Here is a 19371-nt window from a genome sequence, read left to right as displayed (position 1 = left end):
CATTTTACTTTGTTTACAATCTCTTTCCGTCTTATCAACGCGTCTCTAATGTGGTTCAAATGTTTCTGACCTTCTTTCTAACAGCAGTTTATTTACATTGAGTGATTTTCGAGAAGAAAACAACTTACTTTTAGGCTTTTCCAGAGTGATGCCATTGAGAACATGTATAGATGTTTCATATGTATATAAATGTGTATTTTATTCTTTTCTTTTAGTGAAAAACTTTGAGCTTCCTATGTTGACGCTTTTCAACATTATTGAGTGTCATTGTTGACCAAATGAGGCAATAACACAACTCATAGCACAACGTTACAACAGCCTATAAAACAAAAGCAGCTCTTAATAAGGTTAACTAACCACCACATCAGTAAGAAGCTGAGGGAGCATCGAGACGTCAGGAGCCATTAAGTGAAATGATGCAAGCAGCTTCATCATCGTCCTCGTCACCCTGCCTCCATCAGAGGACGCCTATGGGCTGCGGTTGCTTCATGTGGTCTGGCAACAGAATGCGTGTCTCTGAATTCAGATGACTGGGAACACACATCATGACATCACTTCCTGACGCTCTCACACTGAAGCACAGCTGGAAGCAGGTCGGCCTGCAGGAGTGTGTGTGTGTGTGTGTGTGTGTGTGTGAGAGAGAGAAGCTGAACGTCACCTCTATGTTCAGCAGCCATGTCTGCAGGTCGGCCACGGCCTCCTCTCCCAGAGCCAGGTTCCAGATCACCACGTACAGGGCCTTATCGGTGAAGAAACACTGGTTCACCGTGGACATGTTGGCCTGACCGCCGATGTCCCACACGTTGAACGCCACCGAGTCCTTCTGCGAGGAACCAGAGCGGCACGTTTTATTTTCTCTGGAAATGTTTAGCGAGTCCAAACTCGGTTTCTGCATCAGTCACGTTCTAACTGCATCTAGCTTCTGTGGGTGTCCCGCTAGCTCCCCGCTGCAGCTAGCGAGCTCTCTGCGAGCTCTCTGCGAGCTCCCTGCTAGCTCCCTGCTAGCTCCCTGCTCGTTCCCCTACAACCATTGAAGGTAGCGGGACTAGCCGCGGTTAGACGCCCGACTCGGGCAGCAGGGACACGTGCAGTAGCAGCAGCGGGGAGCTAGCAGCAGCACCAGCTTGCTACAGCGGGAAGCTAGCAGCAGCGCTAGCTTGCTACAGCGGGGAGCTAGCAGCAGCGGCTTGTAGCCAGACTTTCAGGGTACGATATATTTCAGTGGATCATTTATTTCCATCTATAAAACCTGAAGTCATTTGTGATGGAAATCTGATTTCATTCAATCTGATTTGGTTTCATGCCGGACGTCTTTCCTGATGCAACCCACATATTCTGATAGAAGAGAATATGTACTCTACTTCCTGCACTGGGCGTGTATTGAATGCACACAGTAGTTGTGTACTGTGTGTCTTGCTCACGCTGTGTTTGCCTGCGTTGGGTTTGTCCAGCTCCCAGGTGGAGGTGGAGATGCTGCAGTCTGCCGGGGTGAAGGGCGCCGCCTTGCCGGTCTGCAGCATCTCCAGCAGGGCCGTCTTGCCCTGCCTCGGCGGACCAATCACGAGCATCTTCAGCAGCTTGAACGGCTCGGCCTTTCGAAGGTGCGCTCGCAGGAAAGCCAGGACGGACGCCGGACCTGAAACACCAGAGAGGTCAACGACAGTCTGTTGTGTTGGAAATGACCAAGTTACCAAGAAACTGTGGACGAGTGCTGCGACACAGAGAGTAGAGTCCCTTTTATTCTACTAATGTATGCTAGGCTCGCCGCTAGCGCCCCGCTGTAGCCAGCTAGTACTGCTGCTAGCTCACTGCTAGCTCTCTGCTAGCTCCCCAACAACCGCCGAAGGTAGCGGGACGAGCCCCGGCTCCACTCGGGCAGCAGGGACGCAGCAGAGAGCTAGCAGCAGCGCTAGCTTGATACAGCACAGTGAAAAAACAAATAAATATATATATATATATATATATATATATATATATATATATATATATATATTAAAAAAAAGAAAAGAAATTTGTCAAAGAAACGGTGTCGTTCGGTTCAAAAATTGTAAAAAAATACTTTTTTTATGGCAACACATTGTCTCACAGGTGCATGCTGGGACTTATAATTTGCATAAGACTCCCCTCTTGCCGTGTGAGGTGTTTTTAGAAAGGTGGGGGCACACGGTAGACAGAGTGTTGATTAAACACTCAGAAAAGTCTGCACGTGGTTTCCTTCTGACAGGTCACTGGTCTTCACCTTCTCTCCTCACTTCCTGCGGCACGTTGGTGATGGCGAGGTCTTCGATGTCCAGCTGCCACAAGCTGGAGAGCTGACTGAGCTCCGCTGGAAGCTCCCGGATCCCAGGATTACTGAGACGACACAAAGCTTCTCATGAAAGACACTTCCAACATAACCAAAGCCAAATGACTACTTTCAATAAATAAACATGTTTTGTTTTTCTCAATCTGATTAAATTGAAAGTTTTAGATGTTGTGAACCTTCACTGAGCTCACAAGGGTTTCATAAAACAGATGGAGACGTTCCCAAAGTCAGCTCCAGACTCACAACGTCCCAAAAGCTTCAGTGGTTTGAGGCGTCAGCTGCTGGTCTGAACAGCTGCAGCCGCTGCGCTGCCCTCAGCGTCTGACTGTTTGCCAACATCATATCTGAAAGTCTTCTTGTTCCGGTGTAAAAAACAGACATTATTTATCTGATGCAATGTGTAGTGACGCCTCAACTGATCGTAACGACCGTTTGATTTCAGCTTCATCCAAGTGGGAACACAGATAAGATTAAGCTGTTGTGAAATTAAGCTGTTGTGAAACGTCATTAAGGGTGAAACACTTGACTCCCTCACACGAGAGCAGCTGGAAGCTCAGTGAGAGGCCTTCATAGGATGATACTCTGCTGTTCATGTGGAATGAAGCAAATATGTGGAACTTTAACATTTTAAGAGTTGATTTCTTGCCGTCTTGCAAACTGACGTCACAAAACTTTTTCTCAGACTTTTCAGAACTTTGTGTAATTTTCTCTGAGACATCGTTTGTGGATGAACGAGATGAAAAACACTCGACCTGGTCAACAGAACGCGCCACAAACAGAGAGGAGGACTCACTTGGAGAGGTAGAGCTCGGTGAGGCTGTGCAGACCACACACCGACTGGGGAACACACTCCAGCTGGTTGTCGTTCAGGAAAAGAACTTCCAGTGAATCCCGCAGAATCATGGGAAACTCTATTGGGCTCACTGCCGAGAAAGAGCCAACCAGAGCGTCACAGCCAGATACAGCTGCTGGAGCGCAGAGGCCCAAACACAGAACGCTGCCTCTTCTGAGGAAGATCATCCTCTTCCTCATCCTCTTCTGAGGAAGAGGAAGAGGATGATCTTCTGAGGAAGAGGCAGCGTTCTGTTGGCATGAGGCAGGTCCACCAACACACATAGGATGCACTGTTACACAACAGTTATGAATGAGCAACGGAGTCAGAGAGGGAAGTTAGAAATGTGTCTGTTGGTCATTTAACCTTTTGAAAAGTGAGACCTTGAACTAGTCGTATGAACCCTAAATGAGCGATAAAAAAAGAAAATCACTTTTACACCATATTCTGATCATAACTATGAACATGCAGCCTGATATGAGCGGTGGAAGACTTGTTCAGCCGGTTTGTTTACCGACGTCACACAAACTCATGAAACACCTTTTAGGAAAGATTAGGACCTCACGAACCCAACCTGCAACAGAAAGTCACAATACACTGAAGCATCGCGGCGTCCAGAAGGATTTATAGTAAAGGACTTAAAGAAGGACTTGAACTTTAAGACGAGTCTCCTCACACGTTCACTGAAGATAAACTACGATGGAGATCATGAGGGATTCATTAAATGTTTGTGTCTTATGTCTGATAGTTGCCCCTTCGTTCCTAAAAGGTTTCAGAGGAACTGAACGATGACATCATGTGTCCGTCCCTCTGGACGCCGTCTCGTCCACATGGTCATAGGTTCACGTCCTGACTGAACTACTTCCATGCAGGTGAAGCAGACCTGGGTCTGGATCCGGATCCCTCCTGCTCCACGTGGTCAGGAAGGCCAGCCTCCGGGATTTAGGCCCCTCCTCCGTTCTGGAGACACAGGAACAATGAAGGAAACAATGAAGGAAGCAATGAAGGAAGCAATGAAGGAAGCAATGAAGGAAACAATGAAGGAAGCAATGAAGGAAGCAATGAAGGAAACAATGAAGGAAACAATGGAGGAAACAATGAAGGAAGCAATGAAGGAAGCAATGAAGGAAACAATGGAGGAAACAATGAAGGAAGCAATGAAGGAAGCAATGAAGGAAACAATGAAGGAAGCAATGGAGGAAACAATGGAGGAAACAATGAAGGAAGCAATGAAGGAAACAATGAAGGAAGCAATGAAGGAAACAATGAAGGAAGCAATGAAGGAAACAATGAAGGAAGCAATGAAGGAAGCAATGAAGGAAACAATGAAGGAAGCAATGAAGGAAACGCTCATCTGCACCTTTACTGCACAGGCTGTAGCTTATTATGGTCTTGAAAACCTTAAAAACCCTGGAGAACCAAAAACCTTTAAAACCATTGAGATGCCTTAAAAAACACTTAAAACCATTTTTTGTTCAACTTGAAAATCCTTAAAAAACCTTGAAAATCTTTTTTTTTTATTTCAAACAAAACTAAAAAGCTATAAAAAATATTGAAAACCCCTTGAAGCCCCTTGAAAGTCCTTGAAACCCTCGTGCAGTGATGTCACACAGCTGAACAGCTCTGCTGGAGAGAGAAGCTGTAAAACTTCTTCCTTTGAGCTGGTGGAGGACCTGGAGCTTCACATGGTGCTTCATTAACTCTCTAAATGTCCAGAAGAAGAGAAACTCTCCAGCCTGCTCTTGTTCCAGGACATGAAGGATGTTCCAGGACATGAAGGATGTTCCAGGACATGAAGGATGTTCCAGGACATGAAGGATGGTCCAGGACATGAAGGATGGTCCATAACATGAAGGATGTTCCAGGACATGAAGGATGGTCCAGGACATGAAGGATGGTCCATAACATGAAGGATGTTCCAGGACATGAAGGATGGTCCAGGACATGAAGGATGGTCCAGGACATGAAGGATGTTCCAGGACATGAAGGATGGTCCAGGACATGAAGGATGGTCCATAACATGAAGGATGTTCCAGGACATGAAGGATGGTCCAGGACATGAAGGATGGTCCAGGACATGAAGGATGTTCCAGGACATGAAGGATGTTCCAGGACATGAAGGATGGTCCAGGACATGAAGGATGGTCCAGGACATGAAGGATGTTCCAGGACATGAAGGATGGTCCAGGACATGAAGGATGGTCCAGGACATGAAGGATGGTCCAGGACATGAAGGATGTTCCAGGACATGAAGGATGGTCCAGGACATGAAGGATGGTCCAGGACATGAAGGATGGTCCATAACATGAAGGATGTTCCAGGACATGAAGGATGTTCCAGGACATGAAGGATGGTCCAGGACATGAAGGATGTTCCAGGACATGAAGGATGGTCCAGGACATGAAGGATGTTCCAGGACATGAAGGATGTTCCAGGACATGAAGGATGGTCCAGGACATGAAGGATGGTCCAGGACATGAAGGATGGTCCATAACATGAAGGATGTTCCAGGACATGAAGGATGTTCCAGGACATGAAGGATGGTCCAGGACATGAAGGATGTTCCAGGACATGAAGGATGGTCCAGGACATGAAGGATGTTCCAGGACATGAAGGATGTTCCAGGACATGAAGGATGGTCCAGGACATGAAGGATGGTCCATAACATGAAGGATGTTCCAGGACATGAAGGATGGTCCAGGACATGAAGGATGGTCCAGGACATGAAGGATGTTCCAGGACATGAAGGATGTTCCAGGACATGAAGGATGGTCCAGGACATGAAGGATGGTCCAGGACATGAAGGATGTTCCAGGACATGAAGGATGGTCCAGGACATGAAGGATGGTCCAGGACATGAAGGATGGTCCATAACATGAAGGATGTTCCAGGACATGAAGGATGTTCCAGGACATGAAGGATGGTCCAGGACATGAAGGATGTTCCAGGACATGAAGGATGGTCCAGGACATGAAGGATGTTCCAGGACATGAAGGATGTTCCAGGACATGAAGGATGGTCCAGGACATGAAGGATGGTCCATAACATGAAGGATGTTCCAGGACATGAAGGATGGTCCAGGACATGAAGGATGGTCCATGAGATAAGCTGCCAGGAAACTGAACATTTGTCTGGGTGACCTCAAACTTTGAGCGGTCGTTCACCAGAAGTGAACAACTCAACACAAGCTTCTCATCTACACAACATCAGTTATTCTGTTTGTCACCCAACTGAAGGAGGAGATGGATCTCACGCTCAACGTTGAGGTTTAGTGAAGTGAACCTGGAGCTGCTCACAGAGGTCCATCTCCTCACTGAGCTCTGGTGAGCTGTGAGGAGTACTTCATCCTGGACTCACATGGGATCAGAGCTTCTCTGGTTTCATCTTTAAACACCACAAACGCTCTGGAAAGCACACGGACCTCACCGCGACCTGCAGTGACCTCTGAGGAGCAGAACACGTGACCTGCAGTGACCTCTGAGGAGCAGAACACGTGACCTGCAGTGACCTCTGAGGAGCAGAACACGTGACCTGCAGTGACCTCTGAGGAGCAGAACACGTGACCTGCAGTGACCTCTGAGGAGCAGCACATGTGGACCCACCTGCCCAGCTGGTTCCTGGAGAGATCCAGAGTCCTGAGCCGGGAGCACCTCCAGCTGCTGGGGGCCGGCAGCGCCGAGACCAGGTTCCCACACAACCTCAACGAGACCACGGCCTGCCGGAGACACACACACACACACACACACACACACACACACACACACACACACACACACACACACACACACACACACACCGTGTATCATTCATTCACTCATCACTCATTCATATTCAGACTCTGGAGCTGAAATAAAGTGTACATCTGTTTCCCATCAGGACGTAGAACACAGTGGTCAAGATCACCAAGAAATAAATATATTAACATATTAATATATTGATAAATAAACATATTAATATATTAATATATCAATATATCAATATATTAATATATTGATATATTAATATGTTAATATATTAATATATTGTACACTGGACGATCAGCTTGGGCCACTAAACAGGAAATAAAGATGGCGTCTTTTCTCACAACAGGGAATGACTTGAAACCTTCATGAACTGAAAGCAGCAACACTTCATCTGAATCTGACCGCTGTGAACGTCCTCAGTGGAAACACACTTTGTGTTTCTGTTATCAAAGAAAACACAGTAAACATAATTTACTTTGTGTTTTACTTCCTATGGATTTACAAGTATATTAAAATATTCCATCAGAGGAGATCTATGACGGCCATGTTGTACGACACCAGTTAGCGTAGCAGTTAGCGCTCCATGAAACATAACTGTGGTCGTGTTCCTGGTCATGCTGAGCAGGAAGCCTCCACAGAGCAGCAGCGCCACCTGGAGGCCGCTTCACGCACCACGTCAGACGACGCTGATTTGTATGTGAAAGCTGGTCCGCATGGCGGCTCCTCCTACCTCCAGCTCAAAGAGGTGGGACGGCAGCTCCTTCAGGCCGTTGTCGGAGAAGTCCACCTCCTGCAGCTGAGTCCTCCAGGAGATGGAGACGCTGTCTGGAAGCCTCTCGATCGCGTTGGAGGAAGCTTTGCATTTCTTCTGCAGGGGAGGAGGAAGGAGAATCTCCATGTGTGCGTCATGATGTTTTATTACAAATGTCCTGAAAACACCATCAGTGTGATGTCGTTATGAGGTCAACAAAAGCTGACGCAGGGCGACGTTCAGCCTGTTTCATTCACAAAATGCTGCATTAACTGTGTTTACTGTTATTATCTCCACGAGGACGGGGATGTGAGGGTTGTGTGAGTTTGCAGCTCCTGGATGGGAAGTGAAATAGTCTTTGACCGTCGAGTCAGCTTCTAGTGCGTTGTGTCGTGTCCTGTGTCGTGCTGTAACATGATTCAAGTGCAGTGTACACTGTGACTTTATGCTGCTATCAAGGGTTAAATGGATCAAAGATTGTTTGAACATCTCCTCCCGTCCGCCCCGAGTGGCTCTTACGTTGGTTAAAGTTAGTTTTCTACAACATCGATACCCAAAACAGCAAAATGAAACTGAAACATCAGCAGATGCATCAAACAGGAAGTGATCGTGAGCAGCGCAGCGTCTCACCAGTGGACAGGCCCAAGGGTCGGGGAAGCTGCTCAGCGAGTTCCTGCAGACGTTGAGGACGCTCAGCGACTTCAGACAGTGCATGACGGCCGAGGGCAGAGCGGTCAGACGGTTATCTGACACGTCCAGAAGCTCCAGCTTACGGAGACCGATCCAGTTGGTCGCTGACGGGGAATACAGACAACGAGGATTATTCATGTTAAAGCTGCATTCTCTCTCCTGACCACCAGGGGGGGCTGTTCATTTAGTACATTATGACATCACTTAAGTGAACACAATATATTCCTCAGTCTGCACGTCGCGTGGGAACGTACTGGAGGGGACGTCAAACAGGACGGTCAGCTGGTTCTTGGCAGCAGAGACGCTCTTGATGCCGGTGAGGTGGAGGAGACCGGCCGGCAAGCTGGTGAGCTGGTTCAGAGAGAGATTCATCTGCTGTAAACTGAAGCAGAGGAGAGAGAAAGAGGATGAGAGAGGAAGCTATTTATTGACAATACAAGACGATATCTGTGTCTGTGTGTGTACAGACGGTTAAGACGCTCTAACTTCTGTATTTACTGAACTTTAAGAAGTCAAAATTCCAGAGAATCTTCAATAAGACACGCCCACCTTCAATAAGACACGCCTACCTTCAATAAGACACGCCCACCTTCAATAAGACACGCCTACCTTCAATAAGACACGCCCACCTTCAATAAGACACATCTACCTTCAATAAGACACACCCACCTTCAATAAGACACGCCCACCTTCAATAAGACACGCCTGCCTTCAATAAGACACACCCACCTTCAATAAGACACGCCTGCCTTCAATAAGACACGCCTACCTTCAATAAGACACGCCCACCTTCAATAAGACACATCTACCTTCAATAAGACACGCCCACCTTCAATAAGACACGCCCACCTTCAATAAGACACGCCTACCTTCAATAAGACACACACACACCTTCAATAAGACACGCCTACCTTCAATAAGACACGCCTACCTTCAATAAGACACGCCTACCTTCAATAAGACACACACACACCTTCAATAAGACACACCTACCTTCAACAAGACACGCCTACCTTCAATAAGACACACACACACCTTCAATAAGACACGCCTACCTTCAATAAGACACGCCTACCTTCAATAACAGGTAGGCGTAGGAATTGTTTTTCATACACTTCATGTATTATAATTATTTGTCTGTTATTTTGCCACCACAAACCGTCAACCACAACCTCTCAGCCACATGTACCTCGAGCAGATGACCTCCTGGGAGCTGTGAGCCGCTGGAAGCTCCTTCAGCAGATTGTCAGACAGATCCAGAGTCTGCAGGCGGATCAGACCCCACGGCACCACGGAGGGCAGCGCAGCCAGGCTGTTGCACGACAGGTCCAGGTGTGTGATGCGCGAGGACACGTCCATGAACCAGTCCAGCTCCAACCAGGGCAGCTGCAGACCTCTCCAGCCCACCGACACCGCCTGGAAGCACAGACCACCGGTCAGTGTTCTAGGGTTAAAGACCTCAGTGTTCTAGGGTTAAAGACCTCAGTGTTCTAGGGTTAGAGACCTCAGTGTTCTAGGGTTAAAGACCTCAGTGTTCTAGGGTTCTAGGTCAGTGTTCTACGGTTAAAGACCTCAGTGTTCTAGGGTTAGAGACCTCAGTATTCTAGGGTTCTAGGTCAGTGTTCTAGGGTTAAAGACCTCAGTGTTCTAGGGTTAAAGACCTCAGTGTTCTGGGGTTAAAGACCTCAGTGTTCTAGGGTTAAAGACCTCAGTGTTCTAGGGTTAAAGACCTCAGTGTTCTAGGGTTCTAGGTCAGTGTTCTAGGGTTAAAGACCTCAGTGTTCTAGGGTTAGAGACCTCAGTATTCTAGGGTTCTAGGTCAGTGTTCTAGGGTTAAAGACCTCAGTGTTCTAGGGTTAGAGACCTCAGTGTTCTAGGGTTCTAGGTCAGTGTTCTAGGGTTAGAGACCTCAGTGTTCTAGGGTTCTAGGTCAGTGTTCTAGGGTGACAGACCTCCTCTCCCTCTACGTCGGAGTGTTCCTGTACTTTGAGTCTCAGGAGGTGTTTGCTGAAGGCCGGATGGTCCATCAGGGTGTAAGAGGAGAATCCTGCTCCGTTCTGCAGCAGGAAGTGAGCGATCTCCTCATTTCCTGCAACACAAAACACATGTTCACGCACACACACACACACACACACACACACACACACACACACGCACACACACACACACACACACACACACACACACACACACACACACACACACACTGCACTGGTCCTGCAGTTGCTCGGCATGGGAGGATCTCATGGTCTACAGGTGTGCACGTGCTGGAGGCCGTGTGGTCGCTTACTGTCTAACGCTAACATAAGTCATATGCGCCCCACCTGTAATACCTCCGCGCCCCGCTAGATAGTTGCGCCCCACCTGTAATACCGCCGCGCCCCACTAGAGGGGTGCACCCCACCTGTAATACCTCCGCGCCCCACTAGAGGGGTGCACCCCACCTGTAATACCTCCGCGCCCCACTAGAGGGGTGCGCCCCACCTGTAATACCTCCGCGCCCCACTAGAGGGGTGCGCCCCACCTGTAATACCTCCGCGCCCCGCTAGAGGGGTGCGCCCCACCTGTAATACTGCCGCGCCCCACTAGAGGGGTGCGCCCCACCTGTAATACTGCCGCGCCCCACTAGAGGGGTGCACCCCACCTGTAATACCTCCGCGCCCCACTAGAGGGGTGCGCCCCACCTGTAATACCGCCGCGCCCCACAGTTTGAGAACCACAGCTGCGCCTCCCTACCGGCCCGCGCGGCGGCGTACAGCGGCAGCCCGGTGATCACGGCGAACTCGTCGCTGTGGATGGCGCAGTCCTTGGCGTCGGCGTCGTAGCTGAGGACCAGCAGCCGGACCACGTCCAGGTGACCCTGCTGGCACGAGGTGGCCAGCATCCAGTTCAGCAGGTCTCTCCTCAGACACGCACCTGAGAGGGAGCCGGTAGCATCACCAAGACATTGTTGGGCTTATTTCCTCAGACTAGAGAGCTTTTCCAGAAACACAGAGGACACATGCTGCAGCTAACATGGTAGCGTGCAAGATGCTAAAGCAGAAACACTACAGATATGTCACTAAATACGCTGCAGGACATCCACTAGCCTTCCATTCAGAAATGCATGAACGCATGTTCCTCATGAAACACGAGGCTCGTCCTGATGCTCATGCTTTCTTCTTCTGTCCCTCCTACCAGGGATGGAGTCCAGCAGCTCCTTGACCAGCTGGGCGTGGCCGTAGTACGCCGCTAGGATGGCCGGGTTGCTGTTGGACGGCTCCTGCGGCACGGTGATGCGGGCGTCTTTCAGGAGGTAACACACACTCTGCAGGTCACCGTGCTGAGTGGCCAAGCACAGGAGACGCACCTGCAACAACACACACACACACACAATGAGACACACACATTTATTGTGGTGCCATGAGGGAGTGTCGTCATTGGGAGGAACAGCCCCTCCCAGTGGTTGCAGCAGGGACTACGATCCATCATGGCATCTGGTGAGTAAACTACAATTCCCACGGCTGAGTTTTTATGTTACGTCAAAGACAACGAACCAGGAGAAAAGTGAAGTACTTGTGTGTTTGTTTTGTGCAACAATTTTTTGTTAAGAAGAATCTAAATACAGAACTTTGAGTTAAAGAAACTGCTGCGTGTCGTCTCGATCTGCAGCCACGCCTCCCCTCACCATCCAACCTCATATATATATATATATATATATATATATATATATATATATATATATATATATATATATATATATATATATATATATATATATTCTCCTGCAGGCTGCTCCTGTGCCTCGTGGGTTAGAAACATTTCTCTCTCCAGACGTTCCAACATGATAAAGACAGAAGTAAGAACTGGTTTTTCAGGTTCCTGCTTCTGCCAGCGGATACAGGGCTGACAATCTATTCACCTTTACATGTTGTGTGGCTGCAGACTAGCAGCACCAGTGCAGCTGTGAAGCTGGATTAGCTCAACTGAGAACCTGCAGCGCTGCTCTGACTCCTCTGAGGGAATTCATCAGATCCACTTCAAAGTTGCTCAGTACGATCTGAACCTCTTTGAATCTCACAACTTCTGTTTAAACATAAAGATATTTGAAATTACACCATTAAAAAAAAATCAAAAACTTGTTTTAAGTGTGTTTTACACAAATGGAAGTGTAGAGGTCACGGTTGGGAAAAGTACCCTATGAATGATGATTTTGTATATATTAAGCTTATTATTTTTTAATTTAATGCCTTGGGCTTAAATAGACCATAAGATATCTATGTTTGAATACTTCATTGTTTTGTTAAATAGTTTTTCTTGTTGTTTTTCACTTTGCATGAGTTGGGTAGAATGGCCGTATATTATATTTACTTAGAAAAGCCAGTAAGATGTTTACACGCTGCTTGTTTCCTCGTGCAGATTAATATCAGACGTATGCAGAAGTGAAAGCAGCCCAACGCAGTTAGAGGCAGAAGTAGAGCAGATCTCTCTCTGCTCACAACCCAAACACACACACACACACACACACACACACACACACACACACACACACACACACACACACACACACGTGTGAACAATGGAACTGGGACACCGACAGCAGAGTGAACTCTTCAAGGCTCCTGGTCGCTCGGGTCATCGGCTCTTGCCGGCGCTTTGCGGGCCGCCAGGGTTCAGGTAGCTCACGCACGTTGTTGTTGTTGTTGTGTAAAGATTGTGTACACAGTAAACAAGCAGAAGTCCATCTTAAACGACAGGCCGACACAACACGTAGGGAGTTTAAGATTACGACGTCACTTTGACCGATTCCATCACTTCATTTCACTCTTAACCCGCTGACTGTAGTGCCTTCATTTGATCAGCTGCAGCGTCCAATCACACGACTGATCAACACTGAGGGGGCGTGTCCAATCACACGACTGATGAACAGTGAGGGGGCGTGTCCAATCACACCTGATGAACAGTGAGGGGGCGTGTCCAATCACACGACTGATGAACAGTGAGGGGGCGTGTCCAATCACACACCTGATGAACACTGAGGGGGCGTGTCCAATCACACACCTGATGAACAGTGAGGGGGCGTGTCCAAACACACTACTGATGAACACTGAGGGGGCGTGTCCAATCACACCTGATGAACACTGAGGGGGCGTGTCCAATCACACGACTGATGAACAGTGAGGGGGCGTGTCCAATCACACACCTGATGAACACTGAGGGGGCGTGTCCAATCACACACCTGATGAACAGTGAGGGGCGTGTCCAATCACACACCTGATGAACAGTGAGGGGGCGTGTCCAATCACACACCTGATGAACAGTGAGGGGGCGTGTCCAATCACACACCTGATGAACAGTGAGGGGGCGTGTCTAATCACACGACTGATGAACAGTGAGGGGGCGTGTCCTATCACACACCTGATGAACAGGGAGGGGGCGTGTCCTATCACACACCTGATGAACAGTGAGGGGGCGTGTCCTATCACACACCTGATGAACAGGGAGGGGGCGTGTCCTATCACACACCTGATGAACAGGGAGGGGCGTGTCCAGCGGTCCAACACTTCCTGTTCCTCCTCATGCATCCCGTGTATTGATCTGGTTCTAACTGGTCTCAGTGACTCAGTGACTGATCACATTTTCCATCCAGAGACGCTGAAATAAGGTTTTTCTTCCCAGGAAAAGATGATGACTCATCCTGAATGACCCGTTCTGCCCGGAGGAAGAACTCCAACACTTTATGAGCTCGAGGAGCTAATCTTATTGACTATGAGCGGCTTTTGTTTCCTGGTTTATGTTAGAGTTTACTTCCTGGTTCTGGATGCTGACATACCCGCCTGTCTTTTACTAAACCCAAATAAAAATACAAAACATCCCGTTAATGTATGTTTAGGATGAACCTTCAGTGTGAAGGAGATGTCACGTGGGCTGATAGTGAGTCCTCCATCTGAGAAATAACCACTGAGTTACAAAATATGTAGGAAAACAAGAAAGATGTGCATTTCAGAAAGCAAGAGTTCATTTATATACATATATATATATCTATATATATATATGTATGGCGCTCACCCCGTTGATGGGCGGCATCCCTGCGCTGCACTCCACGCAGCAGGCCTGCTGGATCAGCTCCCCGGCCGCCTCCCCGTCTCCGTCCTCATACGCCGCCTGGATGTTCTCCAGCGTGGGAGAAGGAACCAGAGCGGAGGAGCCCGGGGCCTCCAGCAGCGAGGCCTTGGCTCCCATCTCCTGCCCAGGGCCTGCAGGAGCAGAGGAGCAGAGGAGACCCAGCAGGAGTTACACAGTGTGAGGAGCACAGGGAGCACGTGGAGGTTCATGCAGCTTCTCTTGAATAATTAAATAATTAAGACGGAGAGTCTGACGGGATCCTCAGGGAGTGAAACCATTAGACTCATGTGCACCTCCAAGCCACCAGCAACACTGCTCCATCTGTCTGGAGGAGCTGGGGGGGGGGGGGGGGGGGCGTCGTCTCACCGTCACTTGATTTCCTCTTTCATTTCAGTCAGTTTCAGTTTGGAGACCAGAGGGAACGAGCACTTGTGTCAGAGTGTGAAGGAGCAGGATGACTCCGCCCCTTGATAGCCGTTAGCATGCTGGGATGCTATGGCTAGCCGCTCAGAGCCTCGGGCTCAGCGAGTGAGCTTTCTAGACGACGCTCGTAGACAGAAACCTGCAGGTCAGACCGCTGAAGCCAGAAGAGAGCTCTGCTTTATTATAACCCATCACATCTCTTCTCCACACACACACACACACACACACACACACACACACACACACACACACACACACACACACACACACACACACACACACACAGGTGGTTTTTAACTCTATAATTCTCTGCATGTGGATGGAGAAGCGTTTGAGCATCACGCTCAGACTGCAGAGTAATCTCACTACTCTGTCAGGTTCTCAGCAGCAGGAGGAATAAATAAAGCTTATATCATATTATATTATTATAACATGAGAGCTGCTGTCAGACTGAAGCCTCATGGGGAGTTTCCACGTCTCCAACATGAACCGACTGTTTCACTTCCTGTGAGGACCACAAGGAGGAAGCAGCAGAGCATCCACTCTGGGAAGTTTATTATATATATATATATATATATATATATATATATATATATATATACACATTACCCTAACCCTAAGCATTGAACTACTGTCTACTGTGTGTTCTACTGTCTATTCCTGTAAATGTTTGTTGAGAGCAACGGAAAAAACAATCAAATTCCATGTGTACAATGAAGCTGAATCTAACACACACACACACACACACACACACACACACACACACACACACACACACACTATGAATACTTCATCAACACATCTGTGGACATGCAAACAAAAGTGAAACCTAATTCAATCACATCACCTCTATCTTCACACAACTCTAACTAACCAAAAGGTTTTGTAGACGTCTCTGCTGGCTGAGACAAAGCTGTCAGAGGACAGAGAGAGGAGATAGGAGACAGGAGAGAGGAGATAGGAGACAGGAGAGAGGAGATAGGAGACAGGAGAGAGGAGATAGGAGACAGGAGATAGGAGAGAGGAGATAGGAGACAGAGGACAGTTATTAGAATGTAGAAGATAGAGAATAGAAGATAGAGGATAGAAGACAGTAAATAGATGATAGAGGACAGTAAATAGATGATAGAGGACAGTAAATAGTAAATAAAGGGACAGAGGCCAGGAGACAGCAGAGCAGTAGAAACCTCCATCCTGGATGAAGCCGTCAGGATGACCTCGTGACCTCAGAGCTCCGTTAGCAGCTGACTCAGCGCTCCAGCTTCACTCTGAAGGAGTTCATCACAGATAAAGAGAGTCCTCAGTGTTCACTGAGTTACAGGATAAGATAAGAGATAACATAATCCTTCATTAGTCTCTCAGTGGGGGAATTACAGGATTACAGAAATTACAGGATTATCTGGTTATGTTCAGGATTGAGTCAGCAGGAGAGGCTCTGATGAATCACTGAAGCTTTGAAACAAACTGGAGACAACATTCAGGACTGAAGGTAAAGAATGAAGACTTCAGTCAGTATCAGTGCTTCCTGCTCGACCCCTCTGACCTCTGACCTCTGTCCTCTATCCTCTGTCCTCTGTCCTCCATCCTCTGTCCTCTATCCTCTGTCCTCTGTCCTCCATCCTCTGTCCTCCATCCTCTGTCCTCCATCCTCTGTCCTTCTGTCTTTCTGTCCTCTATCTTCTCTCTTCATGTCCATTATCTACTATATTGAGCTTTTTCCATCATTTTTGCAAACACTCAGAGACATATTGATCTGAAGTACGATCACAGCGATGTAGAGGATGTGTTTGGACCTTTGACCATGAGGGAGGGGAAGACAGCATATTATTATATATGTATTATATAATATATCATCTGACTGTTCACATGGCTGCTGAAACGCCTCCATGAGAACCAGCGTCCACAAACTGCTCCAAACTTTTCTTTCTGCAGAGCAATTTAGCTTCTACATCTTTAAGGGAATTCTTCTCACGTTTCCAACAGGAAATGCATTATTTTCTACTTCCTGAGAGCGTTAAAAAGCACCTGGATCCACACGTAGACACAAGCCTGCATCACAGCCATCAGAGCCAGAGCAACGCTGCTGAGCTGCATCACAGGTTCCTCATGAGCAGAGAAGACGTGATGTCAGCGCCTCTGAGCTCAGCCGACATGAGCAGCTTGTAAACAAGGCTGCTGCTCTCGCCCACTAACCTGCTCATAGCCAAGCAGAGAATGCTCCTCTTCCTCCTCTTCCTCCTCTTCCTCCTGCCTCGGTCACATTTAAAGCGGAGCGCTTCCTCTTCATTGCTTCCCTCCGGCTGCTGTGAGGCTCCTGCCGAGCGGCGCTCCCTAGACGATGTGCCTCCTTCTGCCGGGACGACGAGGGAGGGAGGAGGGAGGAGTCAGGGAGGGAGGAGGCAGGGAGGGAGGAGGCAGGGAGGGAGGAGGCAGGGAGGGAGGAGGCAGGGACGGGGGATGGAGGAGGCAGGAGGATGGAGGAGGCAGGGAGGGAGGATGGAGGAGGCAGGAGGATGGAGGAGGCAAGGAGGGAGGATGGAGGAGGCACGAGGATGGAGGAGGCAGGAGGATGGAGGAGGCAGGAGGCAGGGAGGGAGGAGGCAGGAGGATGGAGGAGGGGAGCAGGGGATGATGCTCCTTTGTTTCACAGCCTCTGAGCGTCTTGTCTCTCTCTGGCTCAGCGGCTCTGATCCTGTAATCTCTACAAACATCTCGCGGATTTATGGTTCTTTTCATTGTTGTTTTTTGGGAAATGTGACTAAGAGAAGTACGTCGTGAGTGGTGAGTGTTTGGGTGTCAGAGCACAAAGGAGCAAAGAGGAAGAGGATGTGTCCGGCTGTCATGCTCACACAGTGCTGGTTAGTAGGTTTCCAGCAGAACCAGTGAGTGTGTGACTGGTTCTGCTGGCCGACAGGAGGACTGAAACGCTGCAGAGGACCACTGTGCCGTTACTGAAGGGGAAGTATTTACATGCTGCACCGTGGAGGAGCAGGAAGTCACAGGCTCACACATTTAACACACAGCTTCATACACAGCTGCAGAAGCACCCACAAGAAATGATTCAAGTCCATCAGAACTCTGTCAGAAAGAGACGGGCTCCTGGACTGTGATTGTCAGAGCTGATCATGAAGAAAGAGCCTCACGTCTGCTTATAACTATAACCATAAGCAGACGACCTCGTCACCTCGTTGTGGAAGAGTTCATGATCAGGCTCAACATTTCAACAGCTCAGCAATTAAACATATATATATATATATATATATATATATATATATATATATATATATATATATATATATATATATATATATATATAGTCTTTGATATTTGGAATAATACCTATTTATACTCGTGACAAGTCTTCTACATTAAGCCAGACCCTGATGGCACAGCGTTGTGTATTAGTACATATCTTTACAACCAAAGATGATTTCTGCTGGTTAGCTTGGCTGAAGAAATATTTCATGCCAATATTTCATGTTAGCATAAAGCTAGCGATCGATGCTAACGTGCTAATGACGCTAGCATGCTGTCTAGGCTAGTGCATAGTTAGTGTTTAGCAAGCTAACGTATCAGTGGAGTAGCTAGCTACACCAGAAGGGAGATTAGGAGCTGGTACGTTCATGATGACGTCATCAAGAGACGTCTGACCGGCGCATATTACACTGTATTTATTACAAGTTATGCTCTATCTTCTTAATGTCAGAACGCTATATCACTTACTGGCAGATCAGAAGGTTCACAGTTAGCCAGGCCATGACAGCAGATGTCCGTTTGTTAAAAAAGTATATATATTTTCTATATTTTAAATACAAAATACACATTCTCTCTCTTCTTTTAGCTAGCTACTCCACTGATACGTTAGCTTGCTAAACACCGGCTATGCACTAGCGTCATTAGCACGTTAGCACAGATCGCTAGCTTGATGCTAACATGAACTATTAGCATGAAACATTTCTTCAGCCAAGCTAACCAGCACAAAATCATTATGGGTTGAAAAGATGACGTGATGTACACAGCGCTGCGCCATCAGGGTCTGTTTAATGCAGAATACAAACCAGTCTATGAACATCCACTTATATTTTATTGAATATTTAGAACAATTTTTAAAGGATTTCTGAATGGATGCTAATTTAAACACTATACTCTCTGATCCTGCGTCTGCAGCAGCGTCTCATAGCATCACGTTGAACTGTGAAACTGCTCAGCTGTGTTGACGCAGGCAGGAAGTGGTCTGAAGTCAACCCACACCACCAAAACACCCACAACACCAGCACCTCCACTCAGACAGGAAGTGAAAAGACAAATACAACACGGCAGCTTCATGGTTGCTGTGAGGAACACTGATAGTAATCTGTAGTATTCCTGCTGTTCCTCTCACCGTCTGTCATTACCCTCTTTAGCTCACTGCTGTACGACTCTACTGTATGTCTCCATGAGGACAACGTGACTCTACTGTATGTCTCCATGAGGACAACGTGACTCTACTGTATGTCTCCATGAGGACAACGTGACTCTACTG

At 47.8% G+C, this 19371-nt stretch overlaps 1 protein-coding gene across 2 annotated transcripts in view; it reads right to left on the bottom strand.

The window, feature by feature from the left end:
* Positions 1–17198, bottom strand: part of lrrk1 (leucine-rich repeat kinase 1) — a 35745-nt gene extending 18547 nt beyond the window's left edge. The window contains exons 1-15 of one of the 2 annotated variants that reach the window (XM_068601592.1): positions 17043–17198; positions 14370–14557; positions 11499–11670; positions 11058–11237; positions 10274–10410; positions 9511–9737; positions 8576–8703; positions 8262–8425; positions 7611–7748; positions 6740–6852; positions 4021–4097; positions 3099–3228; positions 2240–2352; positions 1422–1636; positions 659–823 (exon numbers count right to left, since the gene is read on the bottom strand). In XM_068601592.1, the coding sequence (XP_068457693.1) occupies positions 659–823; positions 1422–1636; positions 2240–2352; positions 3099–3228; positions 4021–4097; positions 6740–6852; positions 7611–7748; positions 8262–8425; positions 8576–8703; positions 9511–9737; positions 10274–10410; positions 11058–11237; positions 11499–11670; positions 14370–14543 (2133 nt within the window). In that variant the 5' untranslated portion in view covers positions 14544–14557; positions 17043–17198. The remainder of the gene's footprint in view (positions 1–658; positions 824–1421; positions 1637–2239; positions 2353–3098; positions 3229–4020; positions 4098–6739; positions 6853–7610; positions 7749–8261; positions 8426–8575; positions 8704–9510; positions 9738–10273; positions 10411–11057; positions 11238–11498; positions 11671–14369; positions 14558–17042) is intronic. The other variant, XM_068601593.1, reaches the window with a different exon arrangement.
* Positions 17199–19371: the final 2173 nt, after the last annotated feature.

This window comes from Clinocottus analis, unplaced genomic scaffold (genome assembly GCF_023055335.1).
Source record: "Clinocottus analis isolate CAN_PGR_092001 unplaced genomic scaffold, fCliAna1.0.p SCAF_51, whole genome shotgun sequence".
Classification (NCBI taxonomy): Eukaryota; Metazoa; Chordata; class Actinopteri; order Perciformes; family Cottidae; genus Clinocottus; species Clinocottus analis.
Note: the sequence above shows the minus strand (reverse complement) of the source record. Positions and strands in the feature narration are given on the sequence as shown.